The sequence below is a fragment of the Apis florea genome, unplaced genomic scaffold, assembly GCF_048593485.1.
Source record: "Apis florea isolate Af1SG1 unplaced genomic scaffold, ASM4859348v1 contig_3585_pilon, whole genome shotgun sequence".
Classification (NCBI taxonomy): domain Eukaryota; kingdom Metazoa; phylum Arthropoda; class Insecta; order Hymenoptera; family Apidae; genus Apis; species Apis florea.
The window spans coordinates 1,787,800-1,804,663 of record NW_028256788.1 but is presented as its reverse complement, the minus strand read 5'-3'; the positions used below and the strand labels follow the sequence as shown (position 1 = coordinate 1,804,663).

General features: G+C 30.9%; 2 protein-coding genes across 2 annotated transcripts; one reads left to right on the top strand and one right to left on the bottom strand.

Moving 5' to 3' along the window:
• Positions 1-10,095: 10,095 nt before the first annotated feature.
• LOC100870987 (uncharacterized) lies at positions 10,096-12,927 on the top strand. Its single transcript, XM_012487726.3, is given in 5 exon segments — positions 10,096-10,416; positions 10,517-10,639; positions 10,724-10,904; positions 10,990-12,202; positions 12,205-12,927. Coding segments are annotated over 5 exon segments (2,115 nt in total). The 5' UTR covers positions 10,096-10,343; the 3' UTR covers positions 12,730-12,927.
• On the bottom strand, positions 12,747-14,315 carry LOC100871107 (uncharacterized). Its single transcript, XM_012487727.3, has 4 exons — positions 13,914-14,315; positions 13,571-13,817; positions 13,299-13,461; positions 12,747-13,224 (listed from the first exon to the last, which is right to left on the bottom strand). Exons 1-4 carry the CDS (start codon positions 14,089-14,091, stop codon positions 13,015-13,017), a joined length of 798 nt encoding a protein of 265 aa, XP_012343181.1. The 5' UTR covers positions 14,092-14,315; the 3' UTR covers positions 12,747-13,014.
• Between the last annotated feature and the right edge of the window lie 2,549 nt (positions 14,316-16,864).

The following is a 16,864-nucleotide window of genomic DNA, read 5'->3' as shown; positions in this document are numbered from 1 at the left end:
TTCATCGAAGAAAGGAAAAGGGATCGCGTTTAAGGGGTTCCTTAATGTCGCGCGATGATGATTTATAAAGGACGAATTCTGGCAGATGTTCGGGCTGTTGTAGAACGTCGAACGTCTTGTCTTGGAAATTGAACGAAGAGCATCGGGGGAACGATATTTCACGAAATTAGCATTTGTCTCTTGAATACATGTCCAATTGTCTTGTATTATAAAATTTACGAGTAAACCTGTGTTTGTACCTAAAATTCGCCCCGAAAGCTTGAAAGGGTCTTCCGAGTATATATCGTATTTTTACGATATAATTTATAACTTTGCCTTCCATTTTCTCACAAAATAAACAATGACGCCCAACAACAATCGAGCAATAAATAATATCGTATATATTTTTTTGTTAAAAGAAATTTTATTTCGTTAAAGATGTATTTAGAAATAAATGAAATTTATCGAACGATTTCGTCAAAACACGAGAATGGAAGGCACATATTTTTATTAACGGACGATATTCAAAATCGAGAAATACGTTTCGATATCGATGGAATCGAGACAGAAAAAAATAAAACCAATATTAATAATAAAATCGTGGTCTTTCTCGCTGAATAAGCACAAAAGGAAATGACGAATCTTTGAAATTTCACGAAGAAAGTAAGCACGTTTCTTTGTAAGAATGAAACGTGTAAACCAAAAAGTGGCGAAGAAAAATATAAAGGTCGAGAAAATTGACAGGCGACGAACCTGTGATAAGAATGTTTGCGGAGGACGTATTATCGAGAACCGTGCAAACACCGATCTTGAAGATAACGTGTAAGGGTCTCGCTTTGCCTTATTGAATTCAACGGATGGAAATAGAAAAAAAATGACGTTGTTGTTACACATTACAAAAACAATGGATACGTATATCTTTTGATTATTAATCGATTTCGAAAGTTCGAAAATATCTTTGGATCTGGAACAAAATAAAATCCTTCTTTCAATTATATTAAAAATAATCTTTCACATAATCTTTCAAATAATGTAAAAATCAATGGAATCAATGGATCGAATGTTCCTGTTACGTCGTGATTTTCATGTTAAAATTCATATAAAAATAAAGCATAAAGACGTTGTTAGAAAGTAGAAAATAATAATGATAATAAGGAATGTGAGGTAATGTATTAATGCTTTTTAGTAATGGAGAACACCATATGAATAACGAATGGTTTCCACATTCGTCTGACAGTGTTTGTTCAAATCTCTTCGTTTCCTTGCGCAATGATGATCTCTTGACATTACGCAATAAAGAATTTAGAAAGACAGCGCACAACTTGTGTGTCATTATCCACGGTATGACGCGCATTACGTAAAGTTAAAATCAGCTCGATGACTTGGACTAAGCTCGTATGTATGTATGTTTACTTGCTTTTAATGGCAAGTAGTATAAGACTGCTAATCGGACGAACGAAAAGGAGAATAAGGATGTAAGTCGTGTAGCGGGAAGATATTGTAAAAGAGAACAATTTATATTCGTATCAGAATCATAAATTAATATTGCTTTGAAAAAAATATTTCTTTTATGAGGAAAAAATTATTTTCGAGGAATTAGAATCATTCTTAGAATAGTGTAAAAAAAAAATAATCAAAATTTGAAGCTTCGTTCAAACATAATTGAAAATTGCTGCGGAAAAAATAAAATTAAAGCTAAAACTAAAATCCATTCTTTCGATTCCTTAAGCCGATTTCTTTCAATTAGTTTCTTACGATTCCTATTAACAAAATTATCAAATTTCCAGGTTTAACGATATTTTTCATTACTCGAATGCTTCTAATTTTATGCTCGATGACTAAAAATTGTTGATTCAATAATTTATCTACGTTCATCATTAAATATTTTAAACATTTCTATACTTAAAGAATCAATCTCTATATCCGATTGCTTCCACATAAACTGAATCAAATCAAACTTCTTCGAACAAATTTCAATCCTTTTGAAAGAAAAGGAGCTCTATCAAGTCTTCGTCAATACATCCTCAAAAAAATCGAACGAAATACGATCATATCACAGTAACTATCACATTATCCCAGAAACTTTCGGTCATCAAACATGATCAAACCTCGTCACACATCTCCAATTCCCTCCCTTTTCCTTCAAAAACCGACAAGATCGGTCCGAATCGACGCGAGAAACTTACACACCCTCGAAACATTCGATCAAACATCATCAAACCCCTTCCAACTTCTCGCCTCGAACTTCTCTCCTCAATTTCGTTCGAAGGAACGCGTAAAAGATCGAGCTAGATGAACGTCGGTTAAAAAAGTAACGCGTATTCGGTGAGCGGGGATAGATCACAGAGAGGCCGCCGTGTTGGCGCAGGAAACGGAAACTGGCGGAAACAAAGGCCGGGCAAACAGACGGCATCCCGTGGGGAATGTTACCAGGGCAAATAGCGCGCGTCCTCGCTATCGGCCGGTCCGCGACAAATATTGTCACGTCCGTGCCACGTCGAGAGGAAAGGAAAAAAGAGAGAGAGAGAGAGAGAGAAAAGGTACGTAAACTCGTCTCGTTTCGACCCGTGGGCCCCGATAGATTAGGTTCCTAGCCACACGATACCGTGAACGCCATCACCTTAGCCCGTGGGCAGAGATAACGAGGAACGATCGAGACAGGTCCACGTCGAATTAGCAGGTAGGTCCCGAGCTTCAGCATCGACGAGGGTCCTGGCTGCTACACGGCGGAAACCTTTTCTCTTTTGTCCTTTTTCCCCATCCCCCCCCCTTTCTTTCTTTCTTTTTCTTTCTTTTTCTCTCTTTTTCTCCCGGGCCCCACCGATGTAGATGTTAGTGATAATATATAATCAGAGCGTGCAGTTCAGTTTAGCGTATGATTACAGGCCAAGCCCGATTAATCTTGCCCGATATTGGCCGGTATTGCTTAATGATATCGCTCGCGTCTGAAGTTCGATTCCGCCCGCTCGGCAGCCACGTGTGAATTTTTGTGGTCGAGGGGGGAGGGCCAGGTTTCCAAAGTTTCGAAAATTAGAATTTTTGTTGTCGAGAGATGCCTCTATAGATGTGGACAAGATATCGTTCGATCGAGTTTTTTTTTTTTTTTTTTTTTTTTTAGGAGGTTGAGAAGTTGAGGGAGATGTTGATGTTATTACTAGGGAAGATTGTTTTTGTTTCTATCTCGAGAGACTCTCTTTTTTGAGATTATCTTTATTATACGGAGAATTCTGGAATTCAAATCTCGGTAGCAATTAAAGATTGTGCTAATATGATGAAATGGATTTAATTTATGATCGGATTTTGAGATATGTACTTACTTGAGATATCGAAGTTAGTATTTAGGTGTGGAAAATATTTGAAAAAAATTTCGATTTGAATAATGCTTCGTCTTTTGGATTTGATAATTTTGAGATAATTTGATACGAATAAAAATTTGGCAAATTACACAATTGTAATTTGTTTAATAAAAGAAGGGAGTTTAAAATCTTATCCACAAACATTAATGGAAATTAAATAGTAATATTTCAATTTTGAAGTGGACATAGGATGAAATATGACCAACTAGTATACGTACTAACTATAACATGTTATTACATTTTATTACCATTTTATATTCATAAATATCTAAGAAACAGATATGATTATATAAAACGTTATAAATTATCGTCATTGAATTATGAAAAATATGTTTATGTTTAATAACTCAATTGCTAATTCCTCATTAACTTTGTACGAACATCATGTGGAATACTTTAATTTTGTTCCATCTTTTATTACAAATTATAACATCTTCTTGTCATCTAATAATTTAGAATAAGATTATAATTTAAATACTCCATTTTTTTCTACAGCAAGTAATTACCGTAATATAAAACAGAAGCTCGTAACAAAAACTTTTAAGAAACCAAATAAATTTACATTCTTTCCAACTCGAAAGAAATCGCCGTACAATCTCTCCTCTCCTCGCTTTTCCTTTCTCCAAATCGAATCTCCAAAATAATCGTCTTGATATACATCTAAAATCCATCTAAAATCTTCCTCGAAGATTTCACTTTTTTATCCGAAAAATCGGAAAACCCGAGACAGCTTGCTGTGATCGATCTCTGTCTGGCGAGAGTAACGATCGCTTAAGATTTTTCAGGCCACCCAGTCCACGGGGGAAGGGATATGTGTCTCAGACACGAGTTGTCAGACACGACAATAATAAGTGTCTCCCGGAATGGCGGCTAACATCAAAGCTCTCCACTCGCGTTCCTGGCCGGCGCGAAGTCGCGAGTCGCAGATACGCAGACGCGCCCAATGGGAACGCGTCTGTATGCACACGTCTCTCCTAATGGTTCTTTCACAATTGGCCGTTTCGCAATCGCGTGAATATATATTTTTTTCCTCTTTTTTTTTTCTTTTTCCTTTTCTCTTCTTCTTCTTGTTCTTCTTCTTGTTCTTCTTTCTTTGAAGCCACACGCCGATTTTACGGTGGGGAAAGCACGGCGGCTCGATCCATTTGTACGCGCGAGGAGAGCGCCGCGAATCTGTGGAGGGATGGATGAAGTTGTTTTGGCTCGATTTATTTCTTCTTCTTCTTCTTCTTAATTTCAGGTGTTTTCGGGAAGAAATTTAGTTTTTCTTCGCGGGAGTTGGGAAAAGTTGGGAATTGATTTGGGGTGAGGGTTGTCGAAACGAGGGATTTTTTTCTAATTTTGTGTATTTTGGCAGATTGTATTTTGAAAGAAATTGATTTTTTTCTTTTTCGAAAACTTGGGAATTAATTTTAATAAAGGGTTGTTGAAACGAGAGATTTTTTTCTTCTTTTTAATCTTGCATTTTGGTAGATTTATATTTTGAAAGGAATTGATTTTAATAAGGATTGAAATTTTTCTTCTTTTTAATCGAAGAAATTGGTTTTTCGATAAGAAAAAATTAATTTTAGTAAAAGTTGTCGAAACGAGAAATTTTTTCTTCTTAATTTTGTATTTTGGTAGATTTATATTTTGAAAGGAATTGATTTTAATAAGGATTGAAATTTTTCTTCTTTTTAATTGAAGAAATTGATCTTTTGATAAGAAAAACTTGGGAATTAATACTTCGAATCGTTAGAACGAGGAATTTTTTCATCTTTTTAATTTCGGTAAATATTTTGATAAAGAAAAGAAAATTGATGGTATATTTTAGGTAGATCGTATTTTGAAAGAAATTGATTATTCGATTTCAATTAAGAGTTGTTAATTCGTTTGATTGTTGAAACGAGGAATACTTTAGTTGGGAAGTGGAAGTAATTTTTATATAAAATATTTCTACATCTTTTTTAAGTATCGAGCTACGAATAAATTTATCTCTAAACTCATTCTTTCGAATCCATAAACGTAATTAATAGAATAAGAAAACAATAAACAAAGTTTCAATATTTTAAAACATCAAATCTCTACGTTTTTAACTCTTCAATTCTTTAACTCGATTACATTTTCTTTTTTATCCATTTTCTCAAGAAATCAGGATGAAATGGTTAAAAAGTTAAAAAGAAAGAATCGTAAAAAAAAGTCTCACAACTCTTAGATAACGGATAAATAATTGTAAACGCACAATTCACAGAACTATTCGTTTTATAAATAGATCGGGAAAGTAAAGAAGCACTTTTCACGGAATTCTGTTTTTATCAATACATACATGCTCCACCACGGCCTGAACTTTATATTTTCTTAATCTACCGTTAACAAAGCGTAATTCCATAATTGCGGCACTTTGTTGTTATCAGTTGCACTTGTTAACAACGCAGATAAAGAGAGATTACTTTCGAAATAGAACGCAACCGTTGAATCATTCCTCTTTCCTTTATTTCCAGCCACCAGTTAGAAATTCTCCAAAATTCTTTTCTTCTTCTTCTTTTCATCTCCACCACTTGCTACACCTATTATCTTCGATTAAATTACCTCTCCATTCGATAGAATAATAACAATTTCTTCTCTGCTTCATGCATACTCGTTCGAATCAAAAATTTGAATCCTAAGAATCTCTGCCTTTTCCGCGTGAAAAAGTTTCTCTTTTTTCACTCGTCCTTTATCCAGATTATATAGAATAATAAAAATTTCGTCTCTGCTTCATGCATACTCGTTCGAATCAAAAATCTGAATCCTACGAATCTTCGCCTTCCTTTCCGCGTGAAAAGGTTTTTCTTTTTTCACTCGTCGAAGATCCTTATCTAGATTACATGGAATAATAAAAATTTCTCTGCTTCATGCATACTCGTTCGAATTAAAAATTTGAATCCTACGAATCTTCGCCCTTTTTTCTTTTTCTTCTCGTCGAAGATCCTTATCTAGATTACATGGAATAATAAAAATTTCTCTGCTTCATGCATACTCGTTCGAATTAAAAATTTGAATCCTACGAATCTTCGCCCTTTTTTCTTTTTCTTCTCGTCGAAGATCCTTATCTAGATTACATGGAATAATAAAAATTTCTCTGCTTCATGCATACTCGTTCGAATTAAAAATTTGAATCCTACGAATCTTCGCCCTTTTTTCTTTTTCTTCTCGTCGAAGATCCTTATCTAGATTACATGGAATAATAAAAATTTCGTCTCTGCTTCATGCATACTCGTTCGAATTAAAAATTTGAATCCTACGAATCTTCGCCCTTTTTTCTTTTTCTTCTCGTCGAAGATCCTTATCTAGATTACTGTGGACGAAGCCTAAAATCGAGGGCCCGCAGAAAGGCACCGCGAACAGTTCGCTCGCATAATGGGCATAGGACGAACCCGAGAAGAATCGTGGACCGAAGCCGCACCTTGTGCCGGCCACGTAAGTATGCGACGTGCACACGCTATAATGCTACGCCCGCCAATGCACCGTGGAGCTAAGGTTATTGCGACCACCGATCGAGCCCCGCTTTCACCTACGATCCCTCCACCCTCGCCGCGTTCGATCTCGCCCAGTTCGAATTTCGAGGTGAATTTTTCTTCAGTTTAGGGGCGAGTTCAATTGAGAAGGGAAATATGTTTGTCTCTGTTGACGAGAATTATTATTTTCATTTCATTTTTTCGACGAGGAAATGGCTTCTTAAGAAATTAAAATAGGAGTGTTGTTAAGAATCGTGCTCTCGTTTTTCTATTCCATTCCGTGGTTGAAAAGAATTGTAGCGGAGAATATTCGATTGAATGATGTTTGTTTCGTTGGTAAGAAATTTAAGGTAAAATGATTCGTAAATTTTAACAATTATTTAAATTTTCGTATCTAGATATTAATGAAATCATTCAACATTTGAATGAACGCAACAAAAGAAGAAAAGAAATGTTTAATTTCTTAATAATATGAAAAAGTTAAATGATGGAAGTAGAAAGATGTGCAAGATTTTACCAAGATTTGAGTGTACGCAAATTTCTCTTTCTCAAAGGGAGATAAGAAATCTAAAGGCGTGCATTTTGTTTGAAGACTTTGTTAGACCATCGAGATATCGTCAAAAACAGCTTGTAAAGTTTTAGTTTAGATTTTTATTATTTCCTTCATCGGTACTGTTATTCCTCACTCAAATTTCCAATTTATTAATTTTCGTTAGCTACTTCTATTATATATGTAATAACAAATACGAAAAAAAAATAAAAAAAAAAATATTAGAATACGTTCTACGTACATAAATTAAACTCTTCGTACAACAAATGATTTTATCAAAATAATTGCGCATTGCTCTGAAGCCGTAAAGTCTCGCTGTTAAAGAGAGAGAGAGAGAGAGAGAGAGAGAGAAAAAACCGATGGTTGGACGATTCTGTTTGCATTTTCTATTTGCATTTTCCGTTATGTCAACGCAATTTTTTTCGCGATTTCCTTCGCTCGCAAGGCGAATCTACTTTCCGCGAGGAAACTTGACGCGTTTAACGATTCATCAATCGGGCAGACAGGGTTACAGAGCCTCTTCTTCACGCTATGATAACTTATTGAATGGTAAAAACCTTCTCGTTAAATATACGCACTTTTGTCCTCTTCATGCCACTCAGCGCTGAAATTAACGAATTAATTTCCAAGTTTGCAAATTTGTCGATCGAGAAACTCGTGCCTCGACGACGATCAACAACAACAAAAACAACAACAACAACAACAACAATAATAATACAACAACAAAAACAACGATAATAACAATAATAATAATAATAATAATAATATCTTCTCGCAGGATGCAAATTTCCTTCCATTAGACATCGTGAAATCATCATTCTCCACGCGTGCAGAGTATACAGAGTTGTGAAAAAATTAAGAACAAAGATACACATTCATCGAGGCGATTGGTTGTGATCGCCGGCCGATCCCCAACCCCTGCCCGAGGCCTCGGGTTTACGGCGTTTCGGGGCACAAGCCGTTCAATTTCCGCGGCGGACCATAAAACCCGCGCCGCGAGACGTGGCGGACGGTAGTGTATATTGGCGTGCATTTAGCTCGTCGCGCGCGCCGCTGACAGAAGAGGGATTTGCCTTCGCCGCTTTACTGGATTTACCGAGACACCTCGTGAAACACGCCCATGTTTGACTTTAGCTTTTGAACGACGCCGAAATTTTCACGGAAACCCACCCGTCAGACAAGGAGAGAGAGAGAGAGAGAGAGAGGGGAGGAGGGCCCCGGGGAACGATACAGAACTTATCACGACGCGTAGAAACGATGTGTCGACAACGGAGAGAATAGATTGTTTGTCGATTTTTAGTCACCTCGCGCGCTATAAAGTTGCCTCGCTCGTAAATGCCTTGCCTTTGCGGGGTCTTGTTTCGTCGTCGTGAGGCTCGTTGGACGTGGACGATCATCGAGTCGAAAGTAGACTCTTCGATTATTTCTTTTTTTTTTTTTTTTTTTAACGATGATGACGATGATGACGATGGAATAGGAATGGTTTTAATTAGTAATTTGTCTTTTCGTCGCGATATGTCGATGTTAGATTTTTTTGTTAGATTTAATTAGGTTAAAGTGAAGCAAAATATGTATGCTTCGTTTTGTTGTTCGCTTCTTAAGTAATCAGTGTAAAATGTGTAATATTGGGTTTGGTAATAATTATAGTTTCAAAACGATTGTTTTTTTTTTTTTTTTTTTTTTGGTATTTATAATGTAATTCTTATGATAACAACAACGATGAATTTAGAATAATAAAGGAAGCGATGTTATCTAATTTTTAAATCGATAATGTTACATGTGTCATAATATTTAATTAGAGTAGAAAAACTTACTAGAGTGGGATACACTCACTAGAGTGGGTATAGAATAGACGAACAATGCATTTTGATGCCCTAGAAGAATTTGATTATCTCGTTTTATCATTTTTATTTGTATTATATGCAATGTAATCAGTTCAATATGGAAAACAATTGTAGTTTAAATAATAATGATTACTAAAGTTTAAGTTTATTGATTGATTTTAATATTATTTATCAATAATTGATACTAATCAGATAAGTAATTAAAACTATAGGGCAAGTAATATAGGATAACTTTATTACACCTAGAATTAAAAAAATTATCAAAAAATATTCGAGTTATAAAAGATAAATATGCAAAAATATTTCTAGAATTAAAAATGATTTGCTTGATTTAATTTTTTTTTTTTTTAAGAAGTTTAAAACTATTAGACAAATTTAAAATTTCTAATTATTGACTATGGAGATTAATATTTGAAGTTTATCTAATTTAGTCTAATTTCATTGTTTTATTATAAATATTATATATGATCCATAGAAATATAAAAATATATACGAAATGTATATATGATATATAAAAATAGAATAATGGAATAATTCTGTTTAGATTTTTAATTAATTAATTGAATAATTGAAAATGCTATAAACTTAATTAAAAATCGATGTTATCATTCGAATGTATAAATTAAATATAAACAAGGAGAGCAAATAATAAGAAAAGAATCACTAATGTACCTCGAATGAACAATCTTAAATAAGGAGAAGAAATAGCGAAAGAAAAATAGATAGAACAAGAATCTACAGTGCTATCTCTTGAGTGTTAAAGATATCTCTTTAGAATTAACTTTTTAAAAGCTCAAGAGATGGCGCTCGTGATCAATTCTTATCCTATTTCTTTCCTTTTTTTTTACTATTCTTTCTTTTTCTTTGTACTTGTTTCTACGGCATTATAGAGATGGCGCTGATTCAATTTTTAATTTATCTTTGTTCATTTTTCGCTTTCCTTATTTATTCTGCGAATTCAAAAGATTATCTATGTTATACCTTGTTCGTGGTCCAAATATGTTTGCATAGTGTCTATATAACTTTTTTTTAAACTTTAGAAAAAGCATAAAAACAATTGAATCAATTATTGGAAAATTTTCACGATACAGTGTTATATTAATATTATAGATTAAATAGCTTTAAAAATTTAAACAAAATGTCTATGCTTGCGGAACCTCGTAGAAAACAAAAATGGTCACTTAACCCTCGAGGAAAAGAATGGAGCGAAGGTTTGTAAAGATTTTAATTTATTAAATTTTATTTAAATAAGTAAATACAAATAATGTGTCTTCAGATTTTAATGATATTTATATCTTTTCTCGAACGTAGATTCGAACAAATTTGGACAGAAAATGCTAGAAAAGATGGGCTGGACAAGTGGTAAAGGACTTGGAATAAACGAACAGGGTATAACGGAACATGTTCGTGTATCGTTTAAAAATGATACAGGAGGTAAATGTTACTTAACAACAAATTATAATTAAGCAACTCATGTTTAATGTACGATATCGAATAAAAATTATTTGTTTTTTCTAGGCATTGGATTTAAAAAAGATAGTATTAATGAAGCATGGACAGAACACCAAGATAATTTTAATGATTTTTTACAAAAACTTCAACAGAATGAAACTAACAATGCGCAAACAGAGGAAAATAAAAATGTATTAAGTGGAAAATCGTTAGAATTGAAATCCAAACAAAGTCGTGCTCGTGTTCAGTAAGTTATATATAATATATTGGAATGTAATATAAAAATAATATAAAAATATTTCATTTTTTTCTTATTTTATTATTATCTTTAGCTATCAAAAATTTACAAGGGGAAAAGATGTAAATAAATATAGTGCGAAAGATTTAGCAAATATATTTGGTCAGAAAGAACTAAATATAAATAATAATAACAATGAGGATGATAATAATTCAGTTGGTATTCAGGAAAATAGAAATGGTGTTATAACTATAAATGGTGGTAATATGACTGAATATTTCATGAAAAAAGGTCAAGATTTTTCTTTGATGCAAAATAAACGTAAAAAACATCAGAAGAATAAAGAAGAATCTGAATATCCTGGATTTGGATTTGCTTCTGCGCTTAAAAAAGTACAATCTCATGAAAGTGATGAAAGCAAAGAAGTACAAACTGATTGCAATTATGTTTTTGATAATCCTTGTATACAATTAAATTCTGAAAATATTTCAAATTTTAATAATGAAATTGAATTTTCTAAGAAAAGAAAATCTAATAACGTTGAATTACACGTAAACGACAAAGCTAAAAAATTTAAAGAAGATAATATAAATGAGAAAATATGTGCAAATGGTATTGTGAATGCTGGTTTAAATTTAGAATATCAAGATAATGAAATATGTAATGGAAAAGAATTTGAAGTATCTAGAGTACAATTTGGTGTTACGAATTCAGCTCTAGATTTGAGTGATGAAGTAAATAAGAAAAGAGTAACATTTAATGATCATGTAGAATATAGTACAGATTGTATAAAAAAGAAAAAAAACAGAACTACATTAGATAAGTTCGAAGTTGAAAATAAAAAAGTTAAAAAAAAGAAAAAACATGATGTTATTGCTGATAATTCGATATTATCTGGTTTTGTTAATGAAGCTTTAGATGTTGCAGAAACAACTGAAGAAGTACATGATAACGAAGTTAATGAACGTAAAAGTAAAAAATCTAAAAAACGAAATCGTCAATCGAATTTAGAAACAATAGTGGAAACATCAGAGGAAGAAAAAGCATGTGAAGATGAGAGAAAAATTAAACATATTAAAATCAAAGATGATACACTTGATAACTCTATAGTTCAAGATGTTTCGAATAAGAAAAAGAAAAAGAAAAAAAGTAAAGAGAAAATAGAAATTCATGTTGAGAATAAATATGATGAAAAAATAGAAAAAAAAATAATTTCAGAAATAAATACATTTGAAAAAAAGGAATGTGAAATTCACGAAGATCAAAAAAATATTATTAAAAAAAAAAAGAAAAAAACAAAAGATAAAGTTATAAGTATTGAAGCTAAAATATTGAAAAAGAGGAAAATATTAAATCTGAAGCTAAAAATTTAGAAAATATAGAAGAAAAAAACATAAAATTAGAAACTATACAAGTAAAAAATAAAAGACTTAAAGAAGATGATGTTGTAAATGATCTTAATCCTAAAATAACAAAGAAAGATAAAAAAAAAATTGCTAATAAAGAAAATACAGAAAATACGAATGAAAATGAAACAAATAAACCAGAAAAGAAAAATCATAAAAAATTAGTAAACGAATATATAGATAATAAAAATTTCAATAATAAAGAATTTGAAAATAAAAATTCTATAAAACAAAGAAATATAGTAGTCAGAAATACACATTCAAAAACATTTAATAATAGAACATTTAATACTTCATCTAGTCCTTGGAATCAAAAAGCTAAAATGTCAAAAAGATTATTAATATCTTTATTTAACAAAAACTCCACTGTAGATTTTCCAGGATCTAATATGCACGATATAAAAGGTTATGGTGCTGATATACATTGAATATAAAAAAATAAATGTATTTTCAATATTTTGTCTATAATATATAATATATATACATTATATATATATACATAATTGATTTAAATAACAATATTTATAATTTATTATTAAAATTCTGTTAAAAAACAGAATTCTTTCTATTTATATTTTTCTAAAGTAAAAATGTTTTATATATGTAAATAAAATGTATTCACATTTTTTCTTTGTTAAATTATTTTCTGACATATACAAAAAGATTTAAATTTGATTAATTGATTGCATTGTGTAATAATTACAATTTTTAATTTAAGATAGTGAAATATTATCTTCTATTTTTTCAATTTCTTTTATTTCTGTTAAAAGTTTTTGTTTACATTTTTCAATAACTTCTATTTCTTTTTCTAGTATTTGAACTCTAGTATTTGGTATACATTCATTTTCTATTGAATGTATAGTGTATCCTAGATTTTTTAATTGAGTCATAATTTTTTCTGGCTGAAGAAATTCACCTCTGAACTATAAATAAAAAAAAAATTTTATGATAGAAAAATAAAAAACTTATTTTAGTAAATTATTGACAAAAAAATTACTTTAAAATGTTCATTATTTTCATATTTTATTTCTTCTACTTCTTCTGCATTAACGATTATTGCATCTTCCATTGCTTGATCCAAATTACAGTTTTTAGAAGCTATAATATAACTTGTACAATCAAACAAATTGAAAAGTGCCGAAGAATCCACAATTTTGGCACTAAATGTTATATAATAATTATATAATTATATAATTCAATAATTAAAATATAATATAATAATATTCAAAAAAAAAAAGAAAAGAAAATATTAAGTGTGAAAGAACTCACTTGAACTTTTTTAATATAGAAGTGATTTCTAATTTTTTTTGAGCAATATTGTCAGTTACAATGTAAAGAACAAGCATAACTCCTTTTGGAATGCGAACAGATATTGCATAAGTTTTACCATCTTTCTTCGTGTTTTGTAATTTTTCTAGAATTGACTTTAATGTATTTCCTGGCATATTAGCTTTTTTTGCTTGATCAATTAACTGTGTTAATTTTACATTATTCGTTGGATCTGAGTTGCCAGTTTCTTTAACAAAAGAAAAAGAATTATATTCTTTAAATAAAAAAATTTCCTTTATTTATTTTTCATTTATTTTCTTTATATGTAAGAAAATGTAAATACCTTTAACCACAGCTTTCATTTTAGAAGCTAGGCTTCTAAATATTGCTGATTTTTCACTATCTTGAGCTTCTTTAGTAGCCTTAATATTTTTCCATTTACTATGACCTGCATATCTTCTCGTTTCTATAAAAATATTTCTATAGGTATTACAAATCAAAGTATTCCATTGATACTTCATTATAGAAAATTGAGGAAAAATTAAAAAGGTTATAATTTAGATATGTCAGTGTTTAATAGGGAAATTTAAGATTTTAATGTTTGTAGAATGTATGCTGAAATATTAAAACATAGGGATAAAATTTGAACAAAATCCCTATTAATTAAAGAAAACTATATTTTTATAACTATTTGAATTACTATGTTATTACTATATTTGTGGGACATCTTTAGAAAATCAATTCTAGAAATCATAAAACAAATACAAAAATATTGATTGAATTTATTAAGCAATTGGAGTTTGTATTAAATAAAGCGAGATAGAAGTAAAATAATATAGCGCGCCGCGTTATAATGCGATATAATGAAAATACAACTTTCATTTTCTTCATTTTATTTTATCCAATGTAAATTTCAATTGCTCATAACTTAATAAATAATTCTCAACCGATATTAGATATAAATATTTTTGTATATCAAACATTTTGTATTTGTTTTGATTTGTAAAATCGAACAGAGTTTAAATATTTCAATATTCACTTGTACATTTTTATAGTAATCTTTCATGAATTATTTAGATTAAATTAAAAAAATATATATATATTTAAATATTATTAAATTAAATTAAATATATATTAAATATATTTAAATAACATTGCGTATATTAAATATAATATAATGAAAACAGTAATGTGAATATTCTCAGTTATAATATTCAAGTAAATTTACATGATAGTAATATTTTATTATATCTCTTATATCACTATTAAATTTTCATTAAAGTTATCATAATATTTTTATGTTTTCATTTTAATCAATTCATTATTTTATCTATAAGAATAATTGCAATTAAAAAAGTAGTTAAAATTAATTACATATATAAATATTACTTTATTAATAATAATATTTAATTTTAAATTGATGAAATGAATTGATGAAATTATTGTCTGTGTACACAACATTGAACGCGTTAATTCACGTTCGAAGGGCACAGAGAATGAAAACCGAAAACGGGGGATAGAACTAAGCGTTAACCGCAAACCGATACGATTTCGAATTCCACAATCTATCGTGGTTCAATGATGATATCCACCATTGAAATATCATTCAGATTCCAACTGTACTTAACGTCCATTATTCCATTATGCCATTATCGGAACAAGCGCCGCTCGACTTGTAACCAGATCCGCATACTTGAGTGTGGGGTGGTTTAACGATATGGATAAACGAAAAATAATTTATTGTGGCTGGTGTACAGGCTTTCGAGTTAATTAATTTGCTCGTTATCTGAAGTGAAGTAGTTGAAAATTAATTAGCTCTTCACTTTTAAACGAGAAAGTATTGTATAAATTTGTCTTAAAGTATTTCAACAAGTTTCGTTTGTGTATTTATACACAGTGCTACAATATTATATTCGTATAATTTAAAATTTAATTATACTTTCAATCAAATATTTATTTTCTAAATAACGATTTTACAAATAGTTTTTCAAAGAAAATTGAATTTTATACATATATATATATTTATGTCGAAAAATATGTATACATGAATTATTCATTCTGTTTTGCGATCGTTACGATATTCATTTTACGAGAAAGGAATATAATTTTGCATTTAAAGTTTGATTTTAAACAATAAATCGCTTCACGAAATATGATGGATCCCGCATACCATTGAATTCCAATGAAAAATTCATTTGCACTTTATTGGTACGACCATATTTCGAACATAATCTTTCACTATAAATAATAATCCGATAATATATTAAAAAAATAATAATCCGCTTTGATTTAACTTGATTCATACTTGAATCTTATCCAAAATTATTTTTATTAGAATCAATTTATTTCAATGATTTCGATCTTAATTTAATTTTTTAAAACACACTTTTTAATAATCGTATTTAACAGCGAGATTATAAAACAATAGTATACCCTTTTTTCGTTTGTTCGTACGTGTAATAAAGAATTCAATTAAAATTTTAAATTCACACAATTATCCGAAAAATTGAAAAAACAACGAATAGGAAATGATATAAAAGCTTAACCAATTAATTATTGAAAATGAGAAATTAGAAAACTTCTTGAATCGAAAAGAAGAAACGACTAACTCATTCCTATATAATTCCTGGATCGATCAACGTATGCTGGACCGACGTAGCACTTTCGCCACCGAAATTCTCAATCTACTCGGGCTGTTCGTGGTCATTCTTTTTAATTACCCTCGAGCGACTTCCAGGGATCTAACCGTGTTAACTCCCATACCGGATGGCTCCTTTGACAACACCCGGTATAGGGACATGTTCACCGTGTCGTCATTGCCTTTAATTCACGTACGCTCGCTCGCCGCTTTCTGAACGGTTAACCAGACCAGAGAGAGAGGGAGAGAGAGAGAGAGAGAGAGAGAGAGAGAGAGAGAGAGAGAGAGAGAGGGAGGGTTTTAATAAATTTTGCACGAGAGTTCACCCTCCATTCTCCATTCCTATTAAGATGTATATATTCTTGCGCTCGAGCTAAACGCGGCAGGGGTTTCGCGGTCGGGGCAAAAGGGATGCAGAATTTTCTTTCATCGATATTTGCATGTCGCTTGCTTGTTTTTTTCGGAGGGAGAATTTCGAAAGACCGTTCGCTATGCGCGCATTATTTTTTTTTTCTCTCTCTCTTTTCAAGGGGATGAATTTTTTACCTAATTTTTACCCAATAACCATTTCACGTGCAATATTTGCGCGTAATTCATTTACCTCGAAACCGATCTGTTCGACTCGCGAGTACATCGAAGGCAATAAGAGCGTGAAT